This window comes from Electrophorus electricus, chromosome 15, assembly GCF_013358815.1.
Source record: "Electrophorus electricus isolate fEleEle1 chromosome 15, fEleEle1.pri, whole genome shotgun sequence".
NCBI lineage: Eukaryota > Metazoa > Chordata > Actinopteri > Gymnotiformes > Gymnotidae > Electrophorus > Electrophorus electricus.
In genome coordinates, this window is record NC_049549.1 from 6130275 (window position 1) to 6154255 (window position 23981).

The following is a 23981-nucleotide window of genomic DNA, read 5'->3' on the forward strand; positions in this document are numbered from 1 at the left end:
CAATGGGGCAGATAAACTGTCAGGACAATGTCCTGCATAGCTAAACGAGACGAGCAGTTCTCACCGATATATACTACTTAGAGAAAGGGCAAAGGGAGATCATCCGTATTAAAGTGTGCACGGTGGATTAGAGGGATATGGCTTTGTATGCAAGCCTCAGCACCCTACCTAATTTAGTGGTGTACTCCGTTTAACTAAAAATACTGTTAAAGTGAAACAAATCTATAGATATGGTGTACCCTTGGATACACAATTCTTGGGATGAAACCCTTATAAGATGTATGGTAAGATTTTGTACAATTAAAGGTTTTTTTGTGGAAACGGTTTAATTTTTAACTATAGTTACTATATTAATAGTGTATCACTACTAGTACATCAGCTTTATGCAGTGACAGACCATTGACAGAGGATGTTCTCTTCAAAATTATATTATCTGTCAGGTCTACACTGGGTTTCATTCGTGCATTTCGATGAAGAATTCCGTTAAATGAGGGTTCCTTGATGTTGATCCTTCTGAACTGATTCAAGTCTTAAAGAGTTTAATAGATGATGAGACAAAACAAAACACATGAGTGTTTGAGTGAAAGAAAATGTCTCGTGTAGTATTGTGCCCTGCAGCACTGGATCCAGAGAACATTTCTTTAACCAGTAGGTGGCTTCAATGTTTAGTGATGGTTCCACGTATACAGAAGAGCAGAGGTATTCCAACTTTTCCTCTGGAGGCCCCCTTGTTAGATTTTTGAGAACATGTGCCAGCGTATGTATAATAATCAGGTCACGTCATCCAATCTGCCCAAAATTTTTGTTTATTATTTCCTACAATAAAATAAAAAGCAGCACATCACTTCTCATGTACTCTGCACATTCTCTTCTACGCTTTTGTTAGCAAGAGTAGCTGTACAGAATACACATTTGGCCCTACCTCCCCACCTACATGTAAATTAATCTATATCTTAAATAATCTCTATTATATTTACTCTTTTTACATGCGTTTGTCTTAATTTTTCTAATATTGTTGATCCTAAGGAAATGAAGCGGTCCATTTTGAATTTTTACCCGTCGCAAGTTGACAACATATGATGCTAAATCGCTCACGTGACACACATTTCCTAGTGTTATAAAAATAAAACATTACTAAATTACACTGTTTAAAATATGTAAACGTATGATAATGAAAATAAAGACAGGTTTATCATTAAATATAGTTCTACATGTCCTTGAAATATTTATTTTTGCAAATTTCTCACCTCTCACCCGTGCCCCTTCAGTTCCTAATTGCAAATCTTAAAAATGTTTACCCACAAACTCTTACCCAATAAAATTTAATCCTTACAGAGACTCCAAAATGAAACTGTTCAGTTTAGAAAATATAGTAGTGTTCTACACCTTTAACACTGGTTGATTAACTGTTTTAAGTTGTTCTTCTCATCTTTAACACATCTGAGAATGAGTAAGTGAGAAAGCAAGAGAGGGATACATTAAGAGAGACAGACTGATTTACTATTCTGAATTAGACAAAGCCAAAGACAGTAGAGAGCAGTCAATATTCTTAGACCCACTAACTGATCCATACTAGATCATACTGTGTCATACTGAGTTCTCTGTAATTTGTTATTGCTTTTTAGCTTTACTGAATAACCTTTGTTAAATTTTGTGATACTGCTACACTAGTTAAAGCAAATTAACAATCTATTTGAACATTTTAAACAGTCACATTGTTGTCCTGGGGTGAACTGAAAGTGCCATTTGTGAGAGATTCAGAGGCAATTGGTCTGTCATGATCACAGAACAACCTGCCATTCTCACAGTGGAACCAATCACCAGGCATGAGTTGCCTATGGCAGATGGAACATGCAAAACACTGCAAAGAGGAAACAGAGTACACGTTACGCTAGCAAGATAACACTGACAGGAACATTCAGCAAAAGGCAAATTATAATAAGATTATTGACTGTTTTCATCTACTTCAAACAAACTTTCCACAGATACAAGAAAATTATAGCAAAAAGAGCATGCACTTTTTAAATGTTATGTATTATGCAATAATTGCAAAAAGCATTCGATAACCTTGACATGGTACACATGATCAGGTGTCTTCATGACCATTTCACCAGCTGGGATGGAGTTGCTGCATGCCCTGCATACTCCACTGTTACCAAACAATCTGTAGAAAATGACAAAACACTAGTATTACATATCCAAAGAATTATACTGGGTCCTGGCATCTTCTGGTATGTCTTTGTAGTATCTTCAAAAATAACTCAAGGGCATTTGAATTCCAACTGAATGTTTTCTGAACAGTGTTCTGAACATATAGTCTGTACTGTTCTGTTATCCATGTTTATATTATCACAATTATCTTGGTATGTAAGGGTAGTTGAAAGACGGTGAGCTACATGAAGGGATCAGAATAATCCAGTGCGTTTATCAGTGTGACTTTATTCTTACCTGATGTAGTCTTTCCTACAGAGGACCATGCCACTCTTACTGAAGCACGACGTGCCAATCTCTGCCAACTGCGCCCTACAGCAGGAGCACTTCAGACAGCTGATGTGCCAGTATCCGTCCAAAACAAATAGTAGAATTTGGTCTGAGATCTCGTGTCCACATCCCACGCAGCGTTTCAGCGAGATAGCCCTTACTCGAATGTGAGATGTGCTACGAATAGTTAACCATAGAACCCGACTCAGTACCTAATGGAGAGCCATATAATAGCATAATTACGAATATCAAATGTAACGCACCTTTTTTGAAAATGCCCGGTCATTTGAGGACGAAGCTGAATCTGTGAAGAAACAATTGCGTAATCATGAGTTTTGCAATCAAGTACTTTCTTGTTCGAATAAAAACATGAGGCGCTGGAGTGCTTGAAGTCGAACACAAATAATTCGTAGAAGCAAAGTAGACTGGTTATTTATATTACAGCAGATTACTCTCAGCATGGAGGACATCTACAGCGCGTCTGCGAGTAAAATTGCGCTGTAACGATATCAACAACCGTTTTGTATTTGACGTCATGATCTTTTGACCAATCAGCTATCTGCTATCGCATACTTTTTAAAAAAACCCAAATTCAATCCCTCTAAATATAAAGGCACAATAAACTACTGGTAGTTATTTTATCAGACTTTAAGTGGTTATTCTTTTACAAGTTTAAACTATAAACTATTTATTTAAAAAAAACATTTTATATAGCTTACGTTTCGTCTCTCCATAAGCAATAACACACCATTTATTAGGTACGTGTACTCTATAGCTATTCCAAATAGACTGCCATACATTTTAGTCATTTGTAAATCATGATACAACCAATGCTGGTACCAGTATTGTACCTTTAAGTCAGCTGACTGACAAAACTGTTTATGCAAACACACACACACAGCATAAATTGATACATATGCATTTATATATTCATGTCATCAGCTGCCAGATCATTTATAAAAAAATTCCACTAGAAAGCATAGCACATGACACTTCTCCACAAGTGTTACTGATCCACTAACCTTTCAGTCCGTAAACTTGTAATTGGTAGTCTACAGATAGCTAGAGTAGGGATACCTAACAAAGTGATCAGTGTAATTTAATTCACATCACAAGGATCATCAAACCAAATGTATATACACATATCACAGAGAATAAATGCAACATATTCTGCTCATTTTCCGAATTATTATGGCATCAAGTTTCAAAGGGATGTTGCATTATGTTGCACATATCAGTAAGTGTTCAAATTTGGTTTATTTGTCACATACATAGTCATACACAGTATAACTCGCAGTGAAATGGTTGAGTGTAGACATACAACAGTAAGTTGTGTTAAGTGTAGACATACAACAGTAACATAAGCCTTTCTACTACAATAAACAGAAAAATGCATACTTAGACAGTTGCATCCCATAATTCATATATTAAACTTAATGCTCCAATTTGTGGATCTATTCACAAACTTCAGTATTTTGAACATTTATTGTGCATATATCCATGTTCAGGATAAATGAAAAAGTCACACTGCAATTCTTGTACTGGTATATAACATTTGTTGCATGAATTAAATAGTTTAAGAACTGTCCAACTGTCACTTTCAAACTTTGATCATACAGCTGTTTTTTTTGTGTTATTTCTTAAGAAATGCCTAACATTTGTAGATCTACTTCATGCCACTTCTCCACAAGCGTTACTGATATACTGCTGTGACGAGGCTGACAGGATCCATAGATGTGCTAACTTTTTAGAATGCTAGAGAAGAAAGTATCTTGTTTCATTTTCCTTTCAACTTTCCCTCATTAACTATGTTAAACAGTCAACATATTCATTAAATATTTATGTGAGGCTTAATTCTTTATAAAAACACACAAAGGGTTTGTTTCAAGAGCCTGTTAATGTTTTGCAGTGAAGGCTGAATGAACTATTTAGCTCTGAGGGAGATGCTTCAGCCCTCACAAAAGCACTGACAATTAACATGAGATGGCTCCAAATGCCTTTTATTACAGCACTAACTGGAAAAATTATCTCTGAAAGGCCACCCAGTATCCATTCCTGTTTTTCTGTGAACCCATTTACTGAGACACACCAGAGGGAATACAAAAAGAGTTAAATGAGTAAATTAATTATATATTATTTATCATCATCATCCCTGGCATGATATTAAGAAAATGGTTTTGACAATGATCTGTGAGACACTCACATTTACCATCAAGGTTCAGGCATGTATTAAGACTCATACTTTTATAGTATACTTTATAATGCAACACAAAACTAGTTAAACTACTATAAAACTACAATAGGCACTAAAACATTATGTCTGCATGCTTGCTGCCTTTGGACTTTATGAATTTAACAACAGCTGTAGCTGTGCAGGAATCCTGAAAATATCTAAGCCTTAGCTCAGATGAAATGTTAGTGATATATTTATTATTATTATTATTATTATTATTATTAATAATAATAATAATAATTATTATAATAAAGCTACAGTAGAATAAAAATGCTTTAATGAAAGACTTTGTTGAACGCATTGATAAATGTCATCAGTACCATTGAACCTTCTCACTCTAATCACATGATAAATCTAAAATAATATTGAAGTAAGCATTTAAATATAGTAAAGCAGTGGTTGTTATAACAGTTCTTTGCATTTCACAAAGGCACAAATTCAGAAAAGCAAAGTCATGGATTAGGGTCTTACATTGAATGCCCAAATTTAAATCACCAAGCAGTTAAATAATCGCACCTTGAAAGTGAACTTTTAAGATTGAACTGCATGCCTAAAATAACATTTCAAGGATTATGCAAATCTACCATGTAGGCATGGGAGGAAAAAAATACCTCCCACCCCCTGATTGTACCTTTAACAGTAAACATTCAAAAACAGTTTTTTCCAGAGACTGAACTTCATGGTGGAAATAATTTATACACATCTAATTTTAAAAGGACATTTGGTCAAAATCCTTAAAAAATAACCAATATTCTCACACACTCAGACATTTCTGTAATCATATAAATTTTAGTTCAGTCACTTCACAACCCAGTGTTTTGGCAGGACTTTTGTTACCTTTCAGTTGAATAGTGTGTTGCAAGGCTGGGAGAACACAGCGCATGAGCACAGTGTAGAAGTCTCCTAGGACTGCGGGCAGAAAAAAGCTGCATTTTTAATTTTTACATTTTTTTTTTACAAAGAATATTGGGTAACCTGTATTGTGCATTGTGCAATAACAACAAATTTTGTGCTGTGCATCACCGCCTCCAGTAAATGCTTTACTGCACAAAACTTCATCAAACTGCTTAAACAAATTTTCCTGCACACTGTAGATGGCAGGCTAGTAGTCATGAGTAGTCTTTTGCACTTTAAAAAAATACAAATTAGAGAGGTAAAAAAAAAAAAAAAAAAAAAAAAAAAAAAACAACCACTCAGCATAAAGTACAATGGAAAAAACAACAAATACATGTAGTAAAATCAATTAACAAAGATCTTGTGGAACAGTCAGTCATTTCAGAACAATATTCTTAAATTGCCCAGTCATAAGGAACAGCCCACTTGGGTGGAAAATCTCTAATTAGCTCATGTAAGGGTCAGCTTAATATAAGAAACCTATCTACCATCCAACAACACTTCTTACAAAAATTAAGACCACCTGGCAGGTGAAGTGGGGTCGAGGTTTTTGGGAGAGGGCATTAACAATAATCTTGGTGGCCTGGAGGTCAGTTTCAAGCTCTGGTCCTAGGTGAGGGCTGCAGTGGCAGCAGGTGTTTCCTCTAACCCTGAGCTCAGTCCTCAAGTAAAAACCTAAAAATGCTACCATGGCAAACACCGAATTATCTTGGTGCTAGCTAGTCATTAGCATTACACTGCTGGCTTCTGCTAGTTGTCCTTCACTATTATCTACTTTTCTTGGTGGAATATTCCTTTGACCAAATGATGTACTGTGGTACATGATAAGAACCAACATCCACTGATAAGCCTCCAAGTATTAGATCAGAGTTACTCAAATCTGGACCTTAAATCCAAATCTGGTCCTGGGTTTTTAAACCACTGGTTAGTCAAGTAAGCCACTAATGCAACTGATTGGCCACTATGCTACAAAACCTGACAGCAAAGTAAGGGGAAGGTGAAAAATCTGTATTGTCTGAACCTGGAGAGCTATGATTTGAATATCTTTAGAACTTATGTTTAACAAACATACATCTGAGGCAGAACCTTTAGGATGTATTCGGCTCAAAAACTCCATGCTACATAACACTTGCCCCCACATAGACACCTTTATTTTCAAGGTGGAAAGGACAAATCCAGGTGGGGCAACTAAGCCCCCCATCTCCAGTGAATATGACAACAGTATGTGACTCCTGGGTACAGCTTTTCCATCTCAGGTGGCTTTTGGGTAGATCTTCTCATAGAAGAAGTTCTGTGCCAGAAGGTAAAGTTCTCCATCCTTTTCCCTTACTGCGTGGGCACGGACAAATTGGAACTGCTCAAGAGCAAATTCATAAAACTCATTCTCCATCTTCCAGATGGCAGACTGCTGTAGCCGGGCAATGGACTCTTTAGTGGGCGGCTTCTTCTCGCTGGTTTTCCTCAGGTGAGATTTCTTCCCTTTGAGAGGAGATGGAAACATCAGTGACTTAACAGACCCAGAGGTCACTGTAGTTACTTGGGTGATCTACTGCGTTAAAGGAAAATTGAGTTTGAACATCAGGGACACAGTATCCCAACAAATTTATAGAAAAATTATGTAGCAATCACTATAAGATAGATGGCACATTTCACAAATATTCATACCCACATGCAAACACCTTTCCACTCCAGTGAGGGCTAAATAGGTCATGCTAGATAAGTACAGTCACTAATGGATTTTCAAGGGACCCCCATGTCCTGCAAATGGATTTGCAAAACCCCCATGTCCTGAAGCGCGGTGTTCGTGCATTGTACCTGTTCTGTAGAGCTCTGTGGCTCCTTTGAAGAAACGTGGAAGTGCTGCCTCAAGCATCATGACAAAGTCTTCTAGCTCCTCTGTGACTCCAACCAGCATGTACTCATTAACCAGGTTATACTTGGCCTGCTCCAGTGCCCAGTGGCTGCCAATGTTCCTGCAGGATTCAGGATTTCATCCAGCGATCAGCACATGAGAGTTTCAATGATGAGTAAGAATTTTCCACTAATCTATCATTCGAGCACATAATGTATAAAGCACAATGTAAACAGCCAATTTTAAAAGTGGAAAGAAAGGATGATTGTGTCAGGAGGGCTAAAAGCATGGGTGCACAAGAACATCTAAGTGATTCATTATTCAAGCACAATTAATCTGTCAATATAAGAATAGGCACAACATATTCTGTATATACAATGCAGTGTGAACATATCTGTACAGTGATATATTTTTTGAGGGGCTATTTCCTGGTCTAGAAAACACTGGATTTAAAACAAAACAATGACTGAAGTTAAAGAGCATAAAATATTTTATTTGAGAGTATTTACATCTATATTATGTAAGACAACAGGAACCAATGTCCTTTATACACAGTGGATGTTTGTTTATCTATAGCAGTATATAATTAAGAACTAAAATGAACATTCGAAGACCAATATTTATCTTTTCCAGTTCATTTGTCTACTGGGGAAGTTATTTGAATAGTTAAGTTGGCCAGAAAGTACATTTCTAGCACAGAGATGTGGAAAATATTTTCACAACAGGGTGTTAGTAGAGAGCAAACTACATGCACAAAGGACCTTAGACTGACCAGCACTCAGAGTAATGACCACAGAAGAAGGGAATTTGGAGCCAAAGTTTCTCAGGGGCGCAGTCAGAACCTCCTGCAGCAACACACTCATCAAAGGTCTGAAGATTAACAAGACATACTCTTGTGCATATGCGCGCACACACAGACACACACACAGACACAGACTTAAATACTTTATTTGGATTAACGCAAGATAGAATGCTCATAAAATAATCCAAATAATTGTTCAGTGTTACGAAATTCAGACCTTTACCTTTATTAAGGTAAGTAAATCATACCTTAATAAAACAAATAACAGCATCTTCTCAAGATATGTAAGCTTCCTGTAACAGCTTATACCAAACAGTGCTTTGCTAGTTGTTTGGCATTATTGTCGGACAATGTATGAAGCTGTTACTAATTCTGGGGATTTGCCCAAGACTGCCAAAAATTAATGTAATTACTCTAAGCCTATAGTCACATGCATTCAGAACTTTGGCTAGCAGTTGATACTTTAAACATTTTAAGTCATAACATTGTTTCATGTACCCATCAAAAGAACAGCCAGTTTCCACAAATGTTTAGTGGTTTCTCTCTTTCTCCATCACTCACTCAGATGCCCAGATACACATTCACACAGACAGAGTGCTCTGACCTTCTTGTCGCCCTGTTTTCTACGCCGCAGGCCTGGCCTGTAGTCATCTCCGAAGCGGAGGAAGTAGTAGTAGGACACCAGGCGCTCAACGGGGTCTCTCACTATATTGATGTAAATGGGATTTCTTGTCACCCCAAATCTAATAAAAGAAGAAATCAGTTACCATTTATTAACATAAATATTGCCAACATTATGGCTTGTGGTTGGGGTTTAAATAACTCTTTTCCTTATTATTCACTTATAACAACTTGAGTTGTCTTTTTAGATTAGAGGGACTAGGTTTTCTCTGGACGTCATGCAAACAAAAGCTTTTTTAAAAAGTCCATAATAAGACCAATGTGGCTTCCATTATGGATTTACACAATATTCACCATTAGATGTCAGTAAAAAGCAAGCTGTCTAAGAACCTTACAAGTCACCGTTTCAGGATGACCCAACTATAGGTCTCATGTTTTGTTAACTGTTTTCATTACAAATACCATGTTACCAGTTTGTTCCAAGTTTTACTTGCAACCACTTTCTGTTTCTTGCTTCCCATTGCAATCCGCTGCTGTGGGACAGCTCTAATGACAGTGGAGGGCACCAACGCACTTTCCCATAATGTGTGTGGTCTCGGATCACTGAACTCCAAATAAAGTTCAAAGTGATGTTCAGTGGAACTCAGTAAAACATAAAACACTCACTTGGTGAAGTCGAGGAAGGAGACATGTCCGTGGTAGAAAGCAGGCTTCATCTCCTTCCACGACGTGACATTTTTAACAAACCGCACCTGGAAATAAAATGAAAACGTTTGAGAGCTTGAAAATTCCCTGCAGTTTATTTGACAAAAGCTCTCCATACAGAACACCTTAAAACTGATTATTAGAGAAATGTACTGTTAATATACAAAGACACATTATAAAATAACAGTGGACCTGTGTTTGATTTTCCTTGGGTTCTAAGTAAATGTTTCATTGTGCATAGTAAGCAAGTGCTGATGGGTGGCTTCATCTGACCTGGTCCTGCAGGGACATGACTGGGTTGTTTTTGCTCGTGTTGATGTGGAGGACATGGTAGTGGTTCCTGCTGCACAAGTCATAGGCGATGTTGGTGAAGGAGGTGCTGGCAGTTTTGGGCACGCGGTTGTAGATGACCACCACGTCCTCCTCGGCGGCGGCCCCATGGGCCCCTACATGGCTGTGCCGCTCCTCGATCTCACGCACCTCATGTCTGGCGATGGCACGCTCTGCAGAGGAGAAGAGCTGATGAACTCGCAGACCACCCAGTGTGAATGAAGAGGCCTTCAACTCATTACTTTTGCCTTAACCGTTCACATTTTTTTCAAGTGGATCAAATGATCAAATTGACATAATGATGGAGAATTAAAGTCTCAGCCTTGAAAGAAACATTCTTTAATCTGGTAATGTATGTGTCTTTCATTCTCCTACATGAAACTGTACAACTCATGTGAGCTGTAATTAAAGCTAGATGTTAAATTACTTATTGAACTGGAATTTAGTGTCATGTTATGCAGTTTAACATTCTTTAAACGTGTATTGTGAAAATAAATATACATATAAGACCAAGCTGACCCTGGGGTTCAATGTATTAATCATCATATCTAGGATTCGGTTGGTTTTAGTGACACTGGTCCTGTGAAGTGACTGATTGTTTATCACTATAACAATGTTGGCCTTTGCAGTGTTGACAAATGCAAATGAGCCATCCAACAAATCAAGCATTCATCAGTGCATTTTAATAAGATGCAAACCCATTTCAATGCATTCCTAGCAATATAACTGAAATATAGCATTTTTGTCCATATTGTGCCCCTCTACCCCTAACCATAGCCCCTTGCCCTTCAGCTGTCTGCACAAGCAGTTCTACATCAAAGATTCCACAACTCTTTCAATCATAGGCCAACAGCTGGGGAATCCAGTGACAACAAATGTTGCTGTGGTGCACTGTTACCTGTCAATCAAACACTGACAACATGCCAACGTAGCCTGAATGCTATATGAGCCTCATAATGAGGTACATCAGGGTAAAATAAGCAAGAAGTGAAATTAATTGGTGATTTTAGAAATGACCTAGACAGCAGATACACCACTAAAAAGAATCCCTCATCTAGACCACATAAATCTAAATGTAATATGTGGTTCCAATAAAGCAATTAGCACACACAAAGATGTGATGAGCTAACCTAATAAATTCCTGTATCCACACCAGTCAAGTAGCACAGGTGAAATCACTGTGGTAAGCTTAGCTATCAATGTGACAGATTGAACTCTCATTGATTGCAGTCACATTTTGACCATATCTTTATATTTCTGTAAGGCATTTCCTTTTTTTGCAGCCAATGCAATAATCAGCCCACATGCCACTGCTACTCAAGTAAACCGTTTACTAAGAATTTGCACAGGACAAACTGCTAAGAGCTAAACTGACAAAATTATTACAAAGATGCAATATATAAGGCTTCTATCCATAAGTCTAAAACATGCCTAGATTGTCATGGTAGGTAAATATAGCAATGGCAGGAAAATATAGTGCAAAGAGATCCCAAGAGCTTCCATTAGCAAATAAAAAGGTGAATAACAAATAAGCCTATTAAACAGTTGTACTTTGCTGATGAATTTAATAGCAGGCTATTGCTGCCATCATCAACTGAAAAAGAACTCTATTAGATAAGAGCTCTCTGGTGGGATCTATAAGACCTCGATGAGCACAAACAAGATAAAAAAGAAACTCTGCTATGTGATGAAGCAAAATAAGCTTTTATAGACCAACAAACCCCATTGTTTTTCTTTACACATGCTGGAACATTTAACACCCTGTAATCTTTTAATGTAAACATAAATCACAGATCATTCAAATTTTTTCAGAGATATGTACTATATTCATATACTGACATAGTTGTTTAATCTGCTGATCACATCAACAATGCACTCAAACAAGACTCAGGGCCATATGCAGCATTGTCAGATATTTCGATAAGTGTGATATACAAACACTAGATATAGATTTTGCTAGGCCCTTGAGCTGGACTTTTAAAATTTTAATGGGATGAAATCCTGTAAGGGAAGCACTGCAGTAAATTATGACTGTATAATGTATAATGAGATGTTTGACAAATATTATATCAGTGACAAATATGTCATTGAAAATCTGCCTTAGCTTACATCTACAGTTTACACATGATAACGGGATTCAAGCAATACACACGCAATTGTGACTTGCTATAAGACTAGACTGTGTGCCTTGCATCATTTATACACATATGATGTTGGTTGACAGCGTATAACCTATTGTGCATTGCAGTTACAGTTGGAAACAGAACCTTACAGTGCAAAAGTGCCTCACATTCTTCATTTGTAATAGCTTTTAGCACAGGCAGTGAGAAGACAACACTTTAATGCTTTTGCCATCAGCTGCAGCATAGAATGACTGTTTCAAGTTAAACATAAACATAAATATATAAAGTAGCCTTATAAAACCTTATCAATCAATATTTTACAGACACTATGAGACGCATTCACTGGCAGGCTTAATAAAATTATCCAATGGTATAGAGTATTATTAAGTGAAGAACCATATGTAATATTTCTTTAAAAACTGTTTATTCTAGAAACACTTGCATTTTCATGAGTACCCACAATCTAAAATAATGCACCCATGAATGGACATTGTCGAAGGTATGCCTAACGTGACTGTTAATATAACACAGCAGACACGAAATGCTTACCTAGCTTTCCTCGCGACTTCTCAAGCTTCTGAATTTGATTCTCCAAGAAGACCGTTGCAATCGCAAAGGCCAACAGCGCCAGGAGCTGATACTTAGACGGCATTATGACCCTTAAAAGCCCCATCAATTCATCCAGTAAATGAAAGACATGCCGAGGTTGACAGGATACGCTGTACGTTACTTGGTCAAAACATTATTAACGTAGCTATCTTAAGAAAAAACCTCCCAACTCCCCATTGTACCTGTGACCTCGTAAAGCAAAAATACCCAGAAATAGTAATCGCCAGCTGGCCAAGACAGCTGTCTACATACTACAAGTTGTCTTTGTACGTTTTAGTGGAGCCAGATAGATCCCGCTCTGCTTTCTCCCTCGGCGTCTCGACCTGCTCTGTTGATTCACACACAACAACAGCAACAGAACGAATCTGGCCCACTAAGTTGTATTTGTAATCCGAGCACTTTCATTTGCCTGCGATAACGTCAGTTGCCTTGATTGCTGGGCTGTGCTTTCATCATTTGTGTCTTAGCCAGTTTAGCTAGCTAAGCTAATTTAGCTGACCAAAAGTTCCACTGCTAGCTAGCGAATTAGGTACCTAGTTATTTAACCAGCATTAGCTATGCTACTAGGTATCTCCATCTGTAAGAACACTAAATCACAATTATTTGTGTTGCAAAACAGCAAGTTAGCTTAACCCAAGTAGCTACGTTAGGGCGGTAGAGAATCGGGGTCAGTATTTACTGACTACTTCCGGTTGAATATATAACCACTTCCGCACTCTATACGCGGATGAAAAGGTTGCAATGGCCGGCGAGGTGTACTTACTTTGGTTATTGTCTTTGTTACAAACGGTAGGGAATATACAACAAATTTATGCGTGGTTCTGACTCTAGTAACTAACAGTTCTTCACAGTTTTAAGTTTTAAGATAGTTTTAAAAATTTGAAATACAGAGATTAGTATAACGTAGCTAACGCTTTCTTGTAACATTTGTTTCCATGACGTGGCCTATCGAGTTTACATATGAGGACACAGAGAGCTAAAATATGCAGATATGGTTACTGGCTAGTACATGTAACCATCTGCCTGGCTTTGTAAATTCAGTGGTTAGCTAATTAGCTAGGTGTTTTCTAATTTTCTGATCTGTCGCTAGTGAGCCATCTAGCTAGTTAGCTAAACAGATATGTGCTAGTCGGCTATCTTGCTAGCCAGCCAAATAAATTTAACTTGGAATAACGTTAGCTTGGCTGTAGAGAACTTGTTTGCATATTCGGCTTTCACAAAATCTGTACAGATCTACAAAAATAGCTAGCGTTAGATAAATAATGAATGCCCGCACATGTGCGTTAATTCTAGCCCAAGTTAGCTACGTTTTCGAGAAGATTAATGTTACATCGTTCTGTGCTTTACTAAACATTCGCGTCGACTTGACATGTACGTCTTGTTTACTGTGTAATCTTTAGTAGTAACGTGTTTCTCTTGGCTTTACGCAGCTCTCAGCGTTTGGAGCAGAGCTGTCCTCCGAAGCCTGCAGGGAGCTGGGATTCTCCAGTAATCTCCTCTGCAGCTCTTGTGATTTATTGGGCCAGTTCAGTCTAACCCAACTGGAACCCTTCTGTAGGCAGTGCTGCCAAGAGGAGGTCCATAATGAGTCCAGGAAGGTAGAACTAACACCTGCTTTATAATATGGTTAATCTTTCTGCTATTCTAATTTAATTAATTCCAAAATGCATTGAAAGCTACTGGAAAAATTGTAATGTTCAAATAATTGTGGAGGTACTTATGCGTAGTGTTATCTTTTGTGACCCAATACTACATTACCTTTCCTTTAAAGCTCTACCCTGGAGCCATCCTTGAGGTCTGTGGATGAAAATTGGGGAGGTTCCCTCAAGTCCAAGGTAAGATGTATAAGAAATATTTTAAGGTGCCTGTTCTTGAAGGTTAATACCTAGTCTTAAGAATTTTCAAATTCTTTCAAAGACCATCTTTTGAGTACTCTTTGAGGTGTAGTACTGTACCTTGCATTATTAGATTAAGTATAATCAATTTTATTTAATTTATTAAGACAAGTATTAAGATGTGCTAGTTTAAGTTATTTATCTTGAAGATTTGTCTCTTTTGAGGGGTTGAGTAATTTACAAGTTTTGTGCTTGCCTGTCTTAATTGATCATTATAGCAAGAGGTTTGCTAGTTTAGTTGTTTCCTAACCCTTCTAAGCAACAATACACTTTTAAAAGATGTAGATAATTATAGCCGGTTTACAGATGGACTGTTCGTGACTACGCTAGCTGTATGTTTTGCTTATTTGTAAATATGTACAAAAATTAAATTGACGTGATGTGAATTGCATTTCTCAGCTTTTGTCAGGAGCGAAAAGCCGAAGATGTTTAAGGGCCTTCAAATAAAGGTAAAGAAGAGAAAAGTATGGGGGGGGGATTGTGGAATTGTCTTTAGCTTTCCACTAGAAGGTGATGGAGGGGTACTCGTATTGGGCACATACTTGTTATTGAGTAAGATTTTTAAAATGAGAATGTAAAATTAGGTGTTTTTTTTTACCTTTTGTGCTTGATGTAATTTAATTTAGCAGTATTAACATCCTGTAAGATAATGGGAATCATTTTGTTGTGTGTTTACTTCAGTATGTTAGAGGCTCAGATCCTGTGCTGAAGCTGCTGGATGATCATGGGAACATTGCTGAAGAACTCAGCATCCTCAAATGGAACACAGACAGCGTGGAGGAATTCCTTAGTGAGAAGCTGGAGCGTGTTTAGTGCCCTTCAACTTTCTTTTGTTTCCCTATTTGTACATCACTCATTTTGAACCGAAGGACCACAATCTTATTCATTACACAGGAAAAATTGTGTGTATGTGTGTGATAGATAGAGATATATATATATATATATATATATAGAGATATATATATATATATATATATATATATATATAGATATAGATATAGATATATAGATATATAGATATATATATAGATAGAGAGAGAGAGAGAGAGAGAGAGAGAGAACTTTCTTCAGGGTTTAGCCATCCAAAGAAACTTCTTTAAGGATTATAAATCCCCCCCATTAGTTTGCACCTTTACCCCTCTTGTTTTCGCAGTGTTACACATACTGCACATTTGTTGACGAATAGAGTTTCCTGAAGGTTCTGGCTAGGGAGTGCCTGTTGCTTTCCCCCAGATGCTTGTGTTGAGTTGCATGTCCATGAAGGCTTAGCAGTAAACCAGTCTTTGGTGTGTGAGGCCTGAAGTCCCTGTGCAGTTCAGAGCATGTAGCAATGGAGAGAGCCTTAAGGCAGTCCCACCAGTGTAAAGTGAGATCTGTAATAAAGGTTTTGGGGGTTTTTTTTCCCAAAAGAAACTGCCCTGGAGTTTTCATTATTGCATGCAAAAATGAATAAGGTACAGATTAGATTTGAATTTGAGTCCACACCCTTTATCCACCTTTTAGCAAAGGTATGAGCAGTGCATTAAATCATGTTATACATACATCATTCATTTTGAAACACCTTGCATGTACTTACCACTTTGGAAACATTGTACCACAAATGTTTTGTCAGCCAGATCTACTCTGTTAGAGTTGAGACATTTTGAGTTCTTGGTCACAAGACTGTTCTAAACATAACAGATCTTGATATGGTATGTGTTTCCAGTGCCACTATCTTGTCTACACAAATGCACAAAGTTACATTTGGGTTGAGAATGGTCCACCATACAAGAAAAAATGCAGTTGAGATGATCTGTGATCAGGAACTGACTAATTATGAAGTGTTAAAGGCAACAGGTGCGCTACAGTCTCTAACTCTACCTCAGTTTCTAATAAATAAATGTTTAAATAATAGTGCGGTGATTGCATATGAGGGTTTTTTTAACTAGCTAGATAGAAATGACATTATGAATCTCTCTAACATTTTGGAACATTTTATTTAAACAAAGGTAAGTGACTTTAACCTGTTTGATAGAACTCGCAATTTATATTTTTGACCATTAGAATTCACAAGATTTACATACCACGTATGCAGGAATTAAGACAACTAAATTTTATTTATTCAGCTCCAAAGAAAGACAGTCCTACCATTATAGTGGTTCTAAGCAGGATAGCATGGAGGATGGCACATGAGGATGTTAGAGTCAGGTGAGCGTTCTTTAAAAAAGATACTTTAAGGAGAAATAAATCGGTTTTACCACCAAGACGTAGCATACAGCATGTATGAAAGTGTTTTTTGTTTTGTTTTTTCTAAAAAAAAAAAAGTGCAGCGCTCATAATGTGAAGAATCAAATTGCTTTGTAGTCCTCAAACGAAACAGGCTACGTGCCATGGAGCGGATCCCACACATGGAGGCGGCCATGTTTAAAGTATTTAGTTCAGAATCTCTGAAACATCCAGGCCACTAGGTGTCAGTACAATGGCTGTTTTATAACAAAGAAGAATCATTGGAAAATATATTTATTGATCATTTATTGCTCGTTTAAAAATAACTACAATTAAAGTTATTTTTTTCTTACATGTGGATAAATGAAAACAAACACACAAACAAATCCAACTATATCTGCCTTTGTTAGTTGTTCCATTCGTGAAATGGTGCAATGTAGTCATGAATTTAAGAATCAATCAATTTCTTAGTCCTCCAGGACATGCTGTTATTCTCTTGAGCCTGTTTTGTTTTGTTTTGTAAACCAGTTGTGCCTTTCAGGATCCCAGAACAACTGTTTCTGAGAGATCACAGAAATGCTGCAGGGGCCAGGATTTTTGTGTCAAACAGTACCCAGAAGGTTGGAATCCAGCAGTTTGACGTATTAAACATGGTAGTTACTAGATACGTTAGATCAGATATATCATAGCAGGGAAATCAACTAACTGTGCTGGACTCCAGCCATCAAAGAGTGGGGTTGGGTACCTCTGCTCTGTCGGAGCTTAAAATGGATGGGATGGAATAAATACAGGAGAGACACTTACAGATACTTACCCTTGGTGCTCTTGCTGTAGATTCTAAAGCAACTTTTTCTGAAGATTTTAGCTCATCTTCTGCCCAATTTTTTAAAAGCGCTACAAAGTCAGAGTAGGCTGATATTACTGTTTTCTAAATTTTAGTAGGTCCACCGTACCACTGTAGTTTCATAATTTTCATAAGTTTCCTAATAATTATTTTGTTTAATGTGTTCCATTAAATAAATAACAATTATGACAGTTTTGCAATTAATACATATATTTGCAGAAAGATATATCATTGCCTCATCTATTTGGTCTTTTTGTTGTAATGTGAGTTTTGTAATATTTGTGTGACATTCTGATTTGAAGTTCGCCATTCACCATTAAGATTTGAGTGGCAGCACAATGGTGTTACTTATCCTAGTGGATTTTTACTTTATGAGTCTGCATGCTTTTCTGTTTCTTGTCAGTCCTTTTTACATGCCACTGTCTGCTGAGAAGTAGAGGGAGTACAGCTTTTATCATGAGAGAGAGGGGGAGGGTTAGTTGAAGGGAGAGAGTGAGAGAAGCAGTGAGAAAGGGGTACAACTGGCTGCAGCTGGGAGCTACGTCACTATGTAAAGCAATATAAACAGTAATTTATTGTCTCAGCTAGTCTATATAATATTTTGACTGTTAAGATACATTAAAAAACACATTTGGTAATAAACAGAAATGGCTGGATGTAAGTACAAGGTTGCAACCTGTACTATCATATGTATAAAATGCACTGTTTTACTAGTATAGATCCTGTTTGTTATGGAAATAGAGAAGTGCTAAACAAAGCACACATATTCAATATGTTTATGGTCTTTAGCAGTATTTAGCAGCACTGATATATACTAGTCACAGGGCTTCATGTCAGCATTTAAGGCTTTAGGATTTAGGGAGAACTGGCCAGTATAGATTAACCAAGATGACAATAATAAATAAGTTAATATTCCAGGTCCTTTAACAGTGTGCTCTGGTGGTGAGTTGCGTGAGAAGCTGTATCGAGTCTATGGATATGGTAGACTGCGTTCTTCTCTAATGAAGTCCACATGTGGTGGAGGAAGTCCTGTCCTCGTGGTTATTGGCCTCCCCTGGTGCCTCTCGCTGTTTGCACTCTACCTCATTATGTGTCCCTGCTGTGCTCTGTTTCCACTCAAAATATCAACTTTCAACATATAGCAGGTTTCATCATTTTAACAATAAACCACACTGTTTTTTTGGTTTGCAAAAATCAGGCATAATTTAATTGGTTTGAAAAGTATAGGTAAAAGTATTCATTTTATGCTGCATTTTAATTTTTGATTGGATTGTTTTTTAAATAGAATCCTTTAATCACAGCTATCATAATGTTCTCTAAAAAGTCCAGGTATTGTAGATATACTTTGTGTAGCAGGTAAGTAGGAATGGGTGCGTTTGGAAAATGTAATCAAATTACTCAATCTTGTGCATTTATATATTCTTGCCTTGTTCATTATTTGGACATTACTACAAGGGGATGGCTGTGAGCAGGATTGTATTTTTCCAGCCTGTACAATGACCTCCATTCTTGTCTCAGAAACTTAATGAATACATAACTTAGCCTGTTTTAGAAGTTCCTATGCCTCCAACAGACATGTTGTATTTGGTCATATGTGCACCTTTACATTTGAGGTGATAACTGCATAGATTTGGAGTCAAAGAGCAGGGTTGAAACTTTCCTTTTTTATGAAGATGAATGAGAATTTTCTTTATCTCTTTATCTTTATCTCTGGCTTGCTTTTCTGGTTATTTTGCCATTTTATATGCTTTCTTCCTGAATGAGATCTTCTTTAGAGGGGCCTTGTGATCAGTAGGATTTCTTTCATGAGGAATGTGGAGTGGGGGAAAACATAAACACAATGAAAATGGCTCTCACTATCTCTGCAATCGTGTTTTCTCTCTCTCTCTGTCTCTCTCTCTCTCTCTCTCTCTCTCTCTCGCCTCCTCATTTTTTTTTCAGTAGTCCTCTGAGCCTTGTCTCATAACTTCCAGTTATACCCCCGCCTGAGATATATATGGTTTGAATGTTGTTACTTGTCTTGGTCGTGTCCAAAGTATTAATATCCTAATTCATCCCAATACATCTCTCTGTCTTTACTGAAATCCTTCCATTTTGCACTGATTTTATTGGCTGTACCCAGCATTGCCAGTATTCATGCCGGGTTGTGTGGGAACATGACCTACATAATGTTTCGGATTAGATGCAGATGCTGCCCGTCAGAAGGATGAAGGGAAGTTACTATTGAATCAGTGAAAGCAGGCATCCCTCTGAGGATTGTCCCCAAACAGAATCTCAGAGACAAAGAGACCCTCACATATATTCCTACATATTCCAAGCACATGTTTTGCTATTTTTTGAATGGCTCTACTTGGAATTTTCAATGCACGTTGCAGCCTAGAGTCAGAAGTGAAATGTTGAGCAGGGAGAAAAATAACGTAGTCTTTGATGAATAGAAACTTCACTTTGTTCTCAGAGTGCATGACTCAGCGGCGGTGTTCACTTTCCCAGCCACACCACTGTTTTCCGGGAAAGTTTCCACTTGTTTGATAGTGTTTTCCATTGAAAAGAGTCCGCAGAGCATGGCTCTGCTCACGCTCAGGACAAACAGCAGTGTTTTTTTCACAGATGTAAACATGTCTCTTACTTCTTCTGACAGGTGTAAAATTGATTTTAGATAGATAGATAGATAGATAGATAGATAGATAGATAGTGTGAACACACATGAGATCAGCACGAGGTCCTCCTGCAATAACACAACTGTGCATGTGGCCAGCACAGGCTAATCTCAACTGACTCACAACTGATAACACCATGACCTAATCTATGACTCAAAAACATACTAAGAGATGACCAAAAAGACATCGTCAGATATTAGCCAAAATGTTATGAGTTGAAAGCTGTGTTCCTCTAAATCTCTGAACACTGTGAAAAGTTGTTCATTCTCACAGTTGTTCCCAGAAACTTTCCTCTGTGCTGTCCAGGGGCAATTAGGATTTATGTAACGTAGCTCATGTGGTTCCACTTTTGAGCTGAGGTAAGTTTAACCACATCACATTATGAGTATACCTCATTATGGCAGAACATACTCCTATCAAAGTTTTGCCCTGGTGCTGTTTACATGTTCAGTTGACTTTGATTGTACCAGTGACTAGTGCCACTTTAAACAAAATGCCATAAAACAAAACTAAAATACTTGTATTGTACTTGTATTTACACATTAACTCTCATGTTAATGACCATTTCCAAGAATGCTGACATTTCATCAATATGGCTATACAAAAAGATGTTGAGCCTGCTTCTGCCTGACAACAAGGATTTCAATTTTCAGCCCAGTTTAGCTGTTGCTTGGTAACAGTAGAAGGTGTGTGAGGTAAAACCCTCAGAAGCCTTGGTTGGGAACAGTTCACAGTGATAATTTGCCTGCTTGGATTGTGGCGCTGTTCAGTCCAAGCAGGTCTCAAACTTTAAGCATGATATGGAAAGGCAAGGAAATCTTATTTTTTCATAAGCCTGTGGAGGTTGTCATCCTGAAATAATTTCAAAACCATTCTCTGCACCTGTAGGAGATTGCTGTGGAAGAATAAGTTACAAAAAAGAACAGTTGTAGAATATGTTGTATTGAAGTTAGCATAATAGGTTTTTTTATTATATTAATAATGTTTTTTTTCAAATGAAATCATTTCTTTGTGTTCCAATTCTTACATTTGTTCATTTAATTAATCAACTGCCAAATTATGTCCAAAAATAATTTTTAAAAAATCTGAGTAAAGATCTGGAATTTCAGAGCAACACGTTATATAGTGTTATTTTTAAAATCCAAGTTAAGATCATTTATGACTGAATCTCAGTGGTTCTAAGGGCCATGCCCTGAAAAATGACTTATCTTATGAAGAGCTTGATATTTAATATATCGAGTCAGATGGGACAGAGAAGGGAATACCCACTATTGTGTGACAAAGAAGACCACTGACCTGGCACATGGTGGTCAAGACAAGAAGAAAATAAGGTCCACTTTAAACCCCAGTCAGCTGAAACTACTGAAACAGTGCCATCATCAGGCACCAGTCATGGCATTTACAGCTTACATTATTCTACAGCTTTGTGGGAGATTGCTGTCTGAGGTAGGCCTGTAAAATATGGACAACGAAATGTATTGCAATTTATTGGTAGTTATAACAATTAGGATATGATTTTAATTATATTAAAATTCAATTATGAATCCTTGATGTGATGTGGTTCAAGACTGGCCTGTGATGCCTCAATTAAAACAGAATAGATTAGAAAAGAATAGAATAGAATAAAATAGTATAGAATCGAATAGTTTTGTCACTGTGTCATAATAGTGTAATTTGTTTTGCAAGTTCCAGAGTGTGTGCAGCAATAGTAGATGAAGTCAAAAATAAGACAAAATACTTAATAATGAAAAAATGTAATATAACAATAATAAATGAAGCAATAATAATCTATAAACATGTCTATATAGACAAGTAAATCTATCAAGTAGATTTGCAAGTATTGAACATCAACATATAAATGTATGTACATGTGCATATGTGTGCAGATTGGTTTAGATCAGTACAATGCCTCCTATGGCAGCAGAAAATCAATAATAAAGAGACAGTAATAAGTGATAAATGACAGTTTCAGCTGGAAAACAGTTTTTTGTGTTCCTTGTGTTATGTTTGTAGTGTCAAACAAGGTAAAGGCTGGGTGATGATGTCAGTCTGGTTTAGTAGTTCTGTTAACACCCATATGTAGTCTGGATGTCTAGGAGTAGATGATCCTGTTTATCAGATAGTAGGATCAAATTTGACCAAAGTGATTTACAATTGTTGGATAATGTGAAAGCCATAATTCATTAAAACACCATCTACAGTGCCAGTCTGAAAATGTTCCATGCCTTACTGACATCTTGTCATATGTGCTGTGGTTCTTGGTCCATGTTTAAATATATGAAGAGACCTATGCTGTATGTATGCAGCCTTCACCCCTCAGACTGACGCTGCTAATCTAGCCAAAGACAAACCTACACTTAAACTAGGAGAAAACATTGACTGAACTGTTAGTTGGTTAGAAAGTTTAGAAACAGTTAGAAAGGTCTGTAGACTCCAAGTTCTACATGAATGCAACATACTAATTACTCACCTCCCATAATGAGTGAAAGTGCCTTAACTGTAGCATTGTTTAAGTTTCCTGTTTGGCACATTTTTGCCTACAGCCATTGAGAAATACAAATATAACGTGCACATTTGTTATAGTTCTGTCATAGCTAAATGGTTTCCACAACAGGGTGGTATTATTGGCACTGCAATATGCAATATGACTCATTTCCAGAACTTTCTTCAGTTACATGTTATGTGTTTTTGCCCTTTAAATCTAATTTACTGCTCCCCAAATTACAGTAATGTTCTGCCATGGTTAAATGGTTATGATAACCATTTTTTTTATAGGTCTCCAGGGTTGTTCTCTAATGAATGTTCTCTAAATGATAAAGAATATATAGGAATATATATAGAGGAATAAGAAATATACATAGAGAACATTCATTAGCAGATATACACACACACACATACACACACACACACACACACACACACACACACACACACACACACACACACACACACACACACACACATATATATATATATATATATATATATATATATATATATATCATGGAGAAAACATTGCTTGCTCACTGTGAGAGACTTACAATGAGTTCTCATTTAATAAAAATTAAATTAAAAAGTATATCACGAATGCAATAAAAATGTGCTTGCTTATTAATACCCAAATAAAATAATTCAATTCAAATGTATTAAAGTGTATTTATGTAACTTATCAAGCGACCATTAGCACAACCTCAAAACACATTTCACCTGTTTATCATAGCTGTGAAACTGTAAAATTAATTAAATAAAACAATAGTGCTATGATCTCAGAAATAAAGTTTAAATTGAAAATATATATTCAGATATATATTCTCAGAGACCTTTTGGACAGTAAGCGATGAACGGTTTTCCGTGAGTCCTCTTTAAGAAAAACGGGACCACAGTATTTTCAAATGTAGGGGGGTACTTTTTAGAAAATGTTGGATATCATTCACTGACATTTTACAAATCGCACAGTGTAGTTAACAGTATTTCATTTTACATGTTAAGTTCGCAAATCTCAAAATTCTAGATGAGGTTGGTGAGTAAATGGAACTATGCGGATTTGGTCTTGTTGGTTTCCCCTGTTTCATGAAATTCTACAAGAGAATGAACACTCACAACGCAGCAAGGATTCAATAAGCTAGTTGGTGCTGCCCGAGACGAGGCTGTGGAGGCCAAGTCGGTAGTGGGTACAGCGGAAAGAACCCACAGCATCATTCTTAGCTCTCTCAGACCGCCAAGGTGAGTT

General features: G+C 37.1%; 4 protein-coding genes across 9 annotated transcripts in view; 2 read left to right on the forward strand and 2 right to left on the reverse strand.

Annotated features, from left to right (window-relative positions):
* Nucleotides 1-783: 783 nt before the first annotated feature.
* lmo4 (LIM domain only 4) lies at nt 784-2990 on the reverse strand. 2 transcript variants are annotated; one of them, XM_027027398.2, is made up of 4 exons: nt 2745-2990; nt 2449-2547; nt 2068-2164; nt 784-1861 (listed from the first exon to the last, which is right to left on the reverse strand). In XM_027027398.2, the coding sequence occupies exons 1-4, from the start codon at nt 2765-2767 to the stop codon at nt 1703-1705; spliced, it is 378 nt and encodes a 125-aa protein (XP_026883199.2). In that variant the 5' UTR covers nt 2768-2990; the 3' UTR covers nt 784-1702. The 2 variants fall into 2 exon arrangements, with proteins under 2 accessions (XP_026883199.2, XP_026883191.2); XM_027027390.2 differs by having other exon boundaries at nt 2449-2658.
* A 729-nt stretch (nt 2991-3719) lies between these two features.
* On the reverse strand, nt 3720-13330 carry hs2st1a (heparan sulfate 2-O-sulfotransferase 1a). The gene is made up of 7 exons (XM_027027336.2): nt 12591-13330; nt 9862-10091; nt 9550-9635; nt 8867-9005; nt 8233-8330; nt 7424-7581; nt 3720-7087 (listed from the first exon to the last, which is right to left on the reverse strand). Exons 1-7 carry the CDS (start codon nt 12712-12714, stop codon nt 6861-6863), a joined length of 1062 nt encoding a protein of 353 aa, XP_026883137.1. The 5' UTR covers nt 12715-13330; the 3' UTR covers nt 3720-6860.
* A 7-nt stretch (nt 13331-13337) lies between these two features.
* Nucleotides 13338-15473, forward strand: selenof (selenoprotein F). Its single transcript, XM_027027431.2, has 5 exons — nt 13338-13439; nt 14081-14248; nt 14422-14485; nt 14945-14994; nt 15227-15473. The coding sequence occupies exons 1-5, from the start codon at nt 13392-13394 to the stop codon at nt 15356-15358; spliced, it is 462 nt and encodes a 153-aa protein (XP_026883232.2). The 5' UTR covers nt 13338-13391; the 3' UTR covers nt 15359-15473.
* Nucleotides 15474-23688: 8215 nt separating this feature from the next.
* The window catches only part of fam110b (family with sequence similarity 110 member B), a 28303-nt gene continuing 28010 nt past the window's right edge, over nt 23689-23981 (forward strand). For all 5 annotated transcript variants that reach the window (XR_004776917.1, XR_004776918.1, XR_004776919.1 and 2 more), the window contains exon 1: nt 23689-23974. The gene's annotated coding sequence lies outside the window, so the exon portion shown is untranslated. The remainder of the gene's footprint in view (nt 23975-23981) is intronic.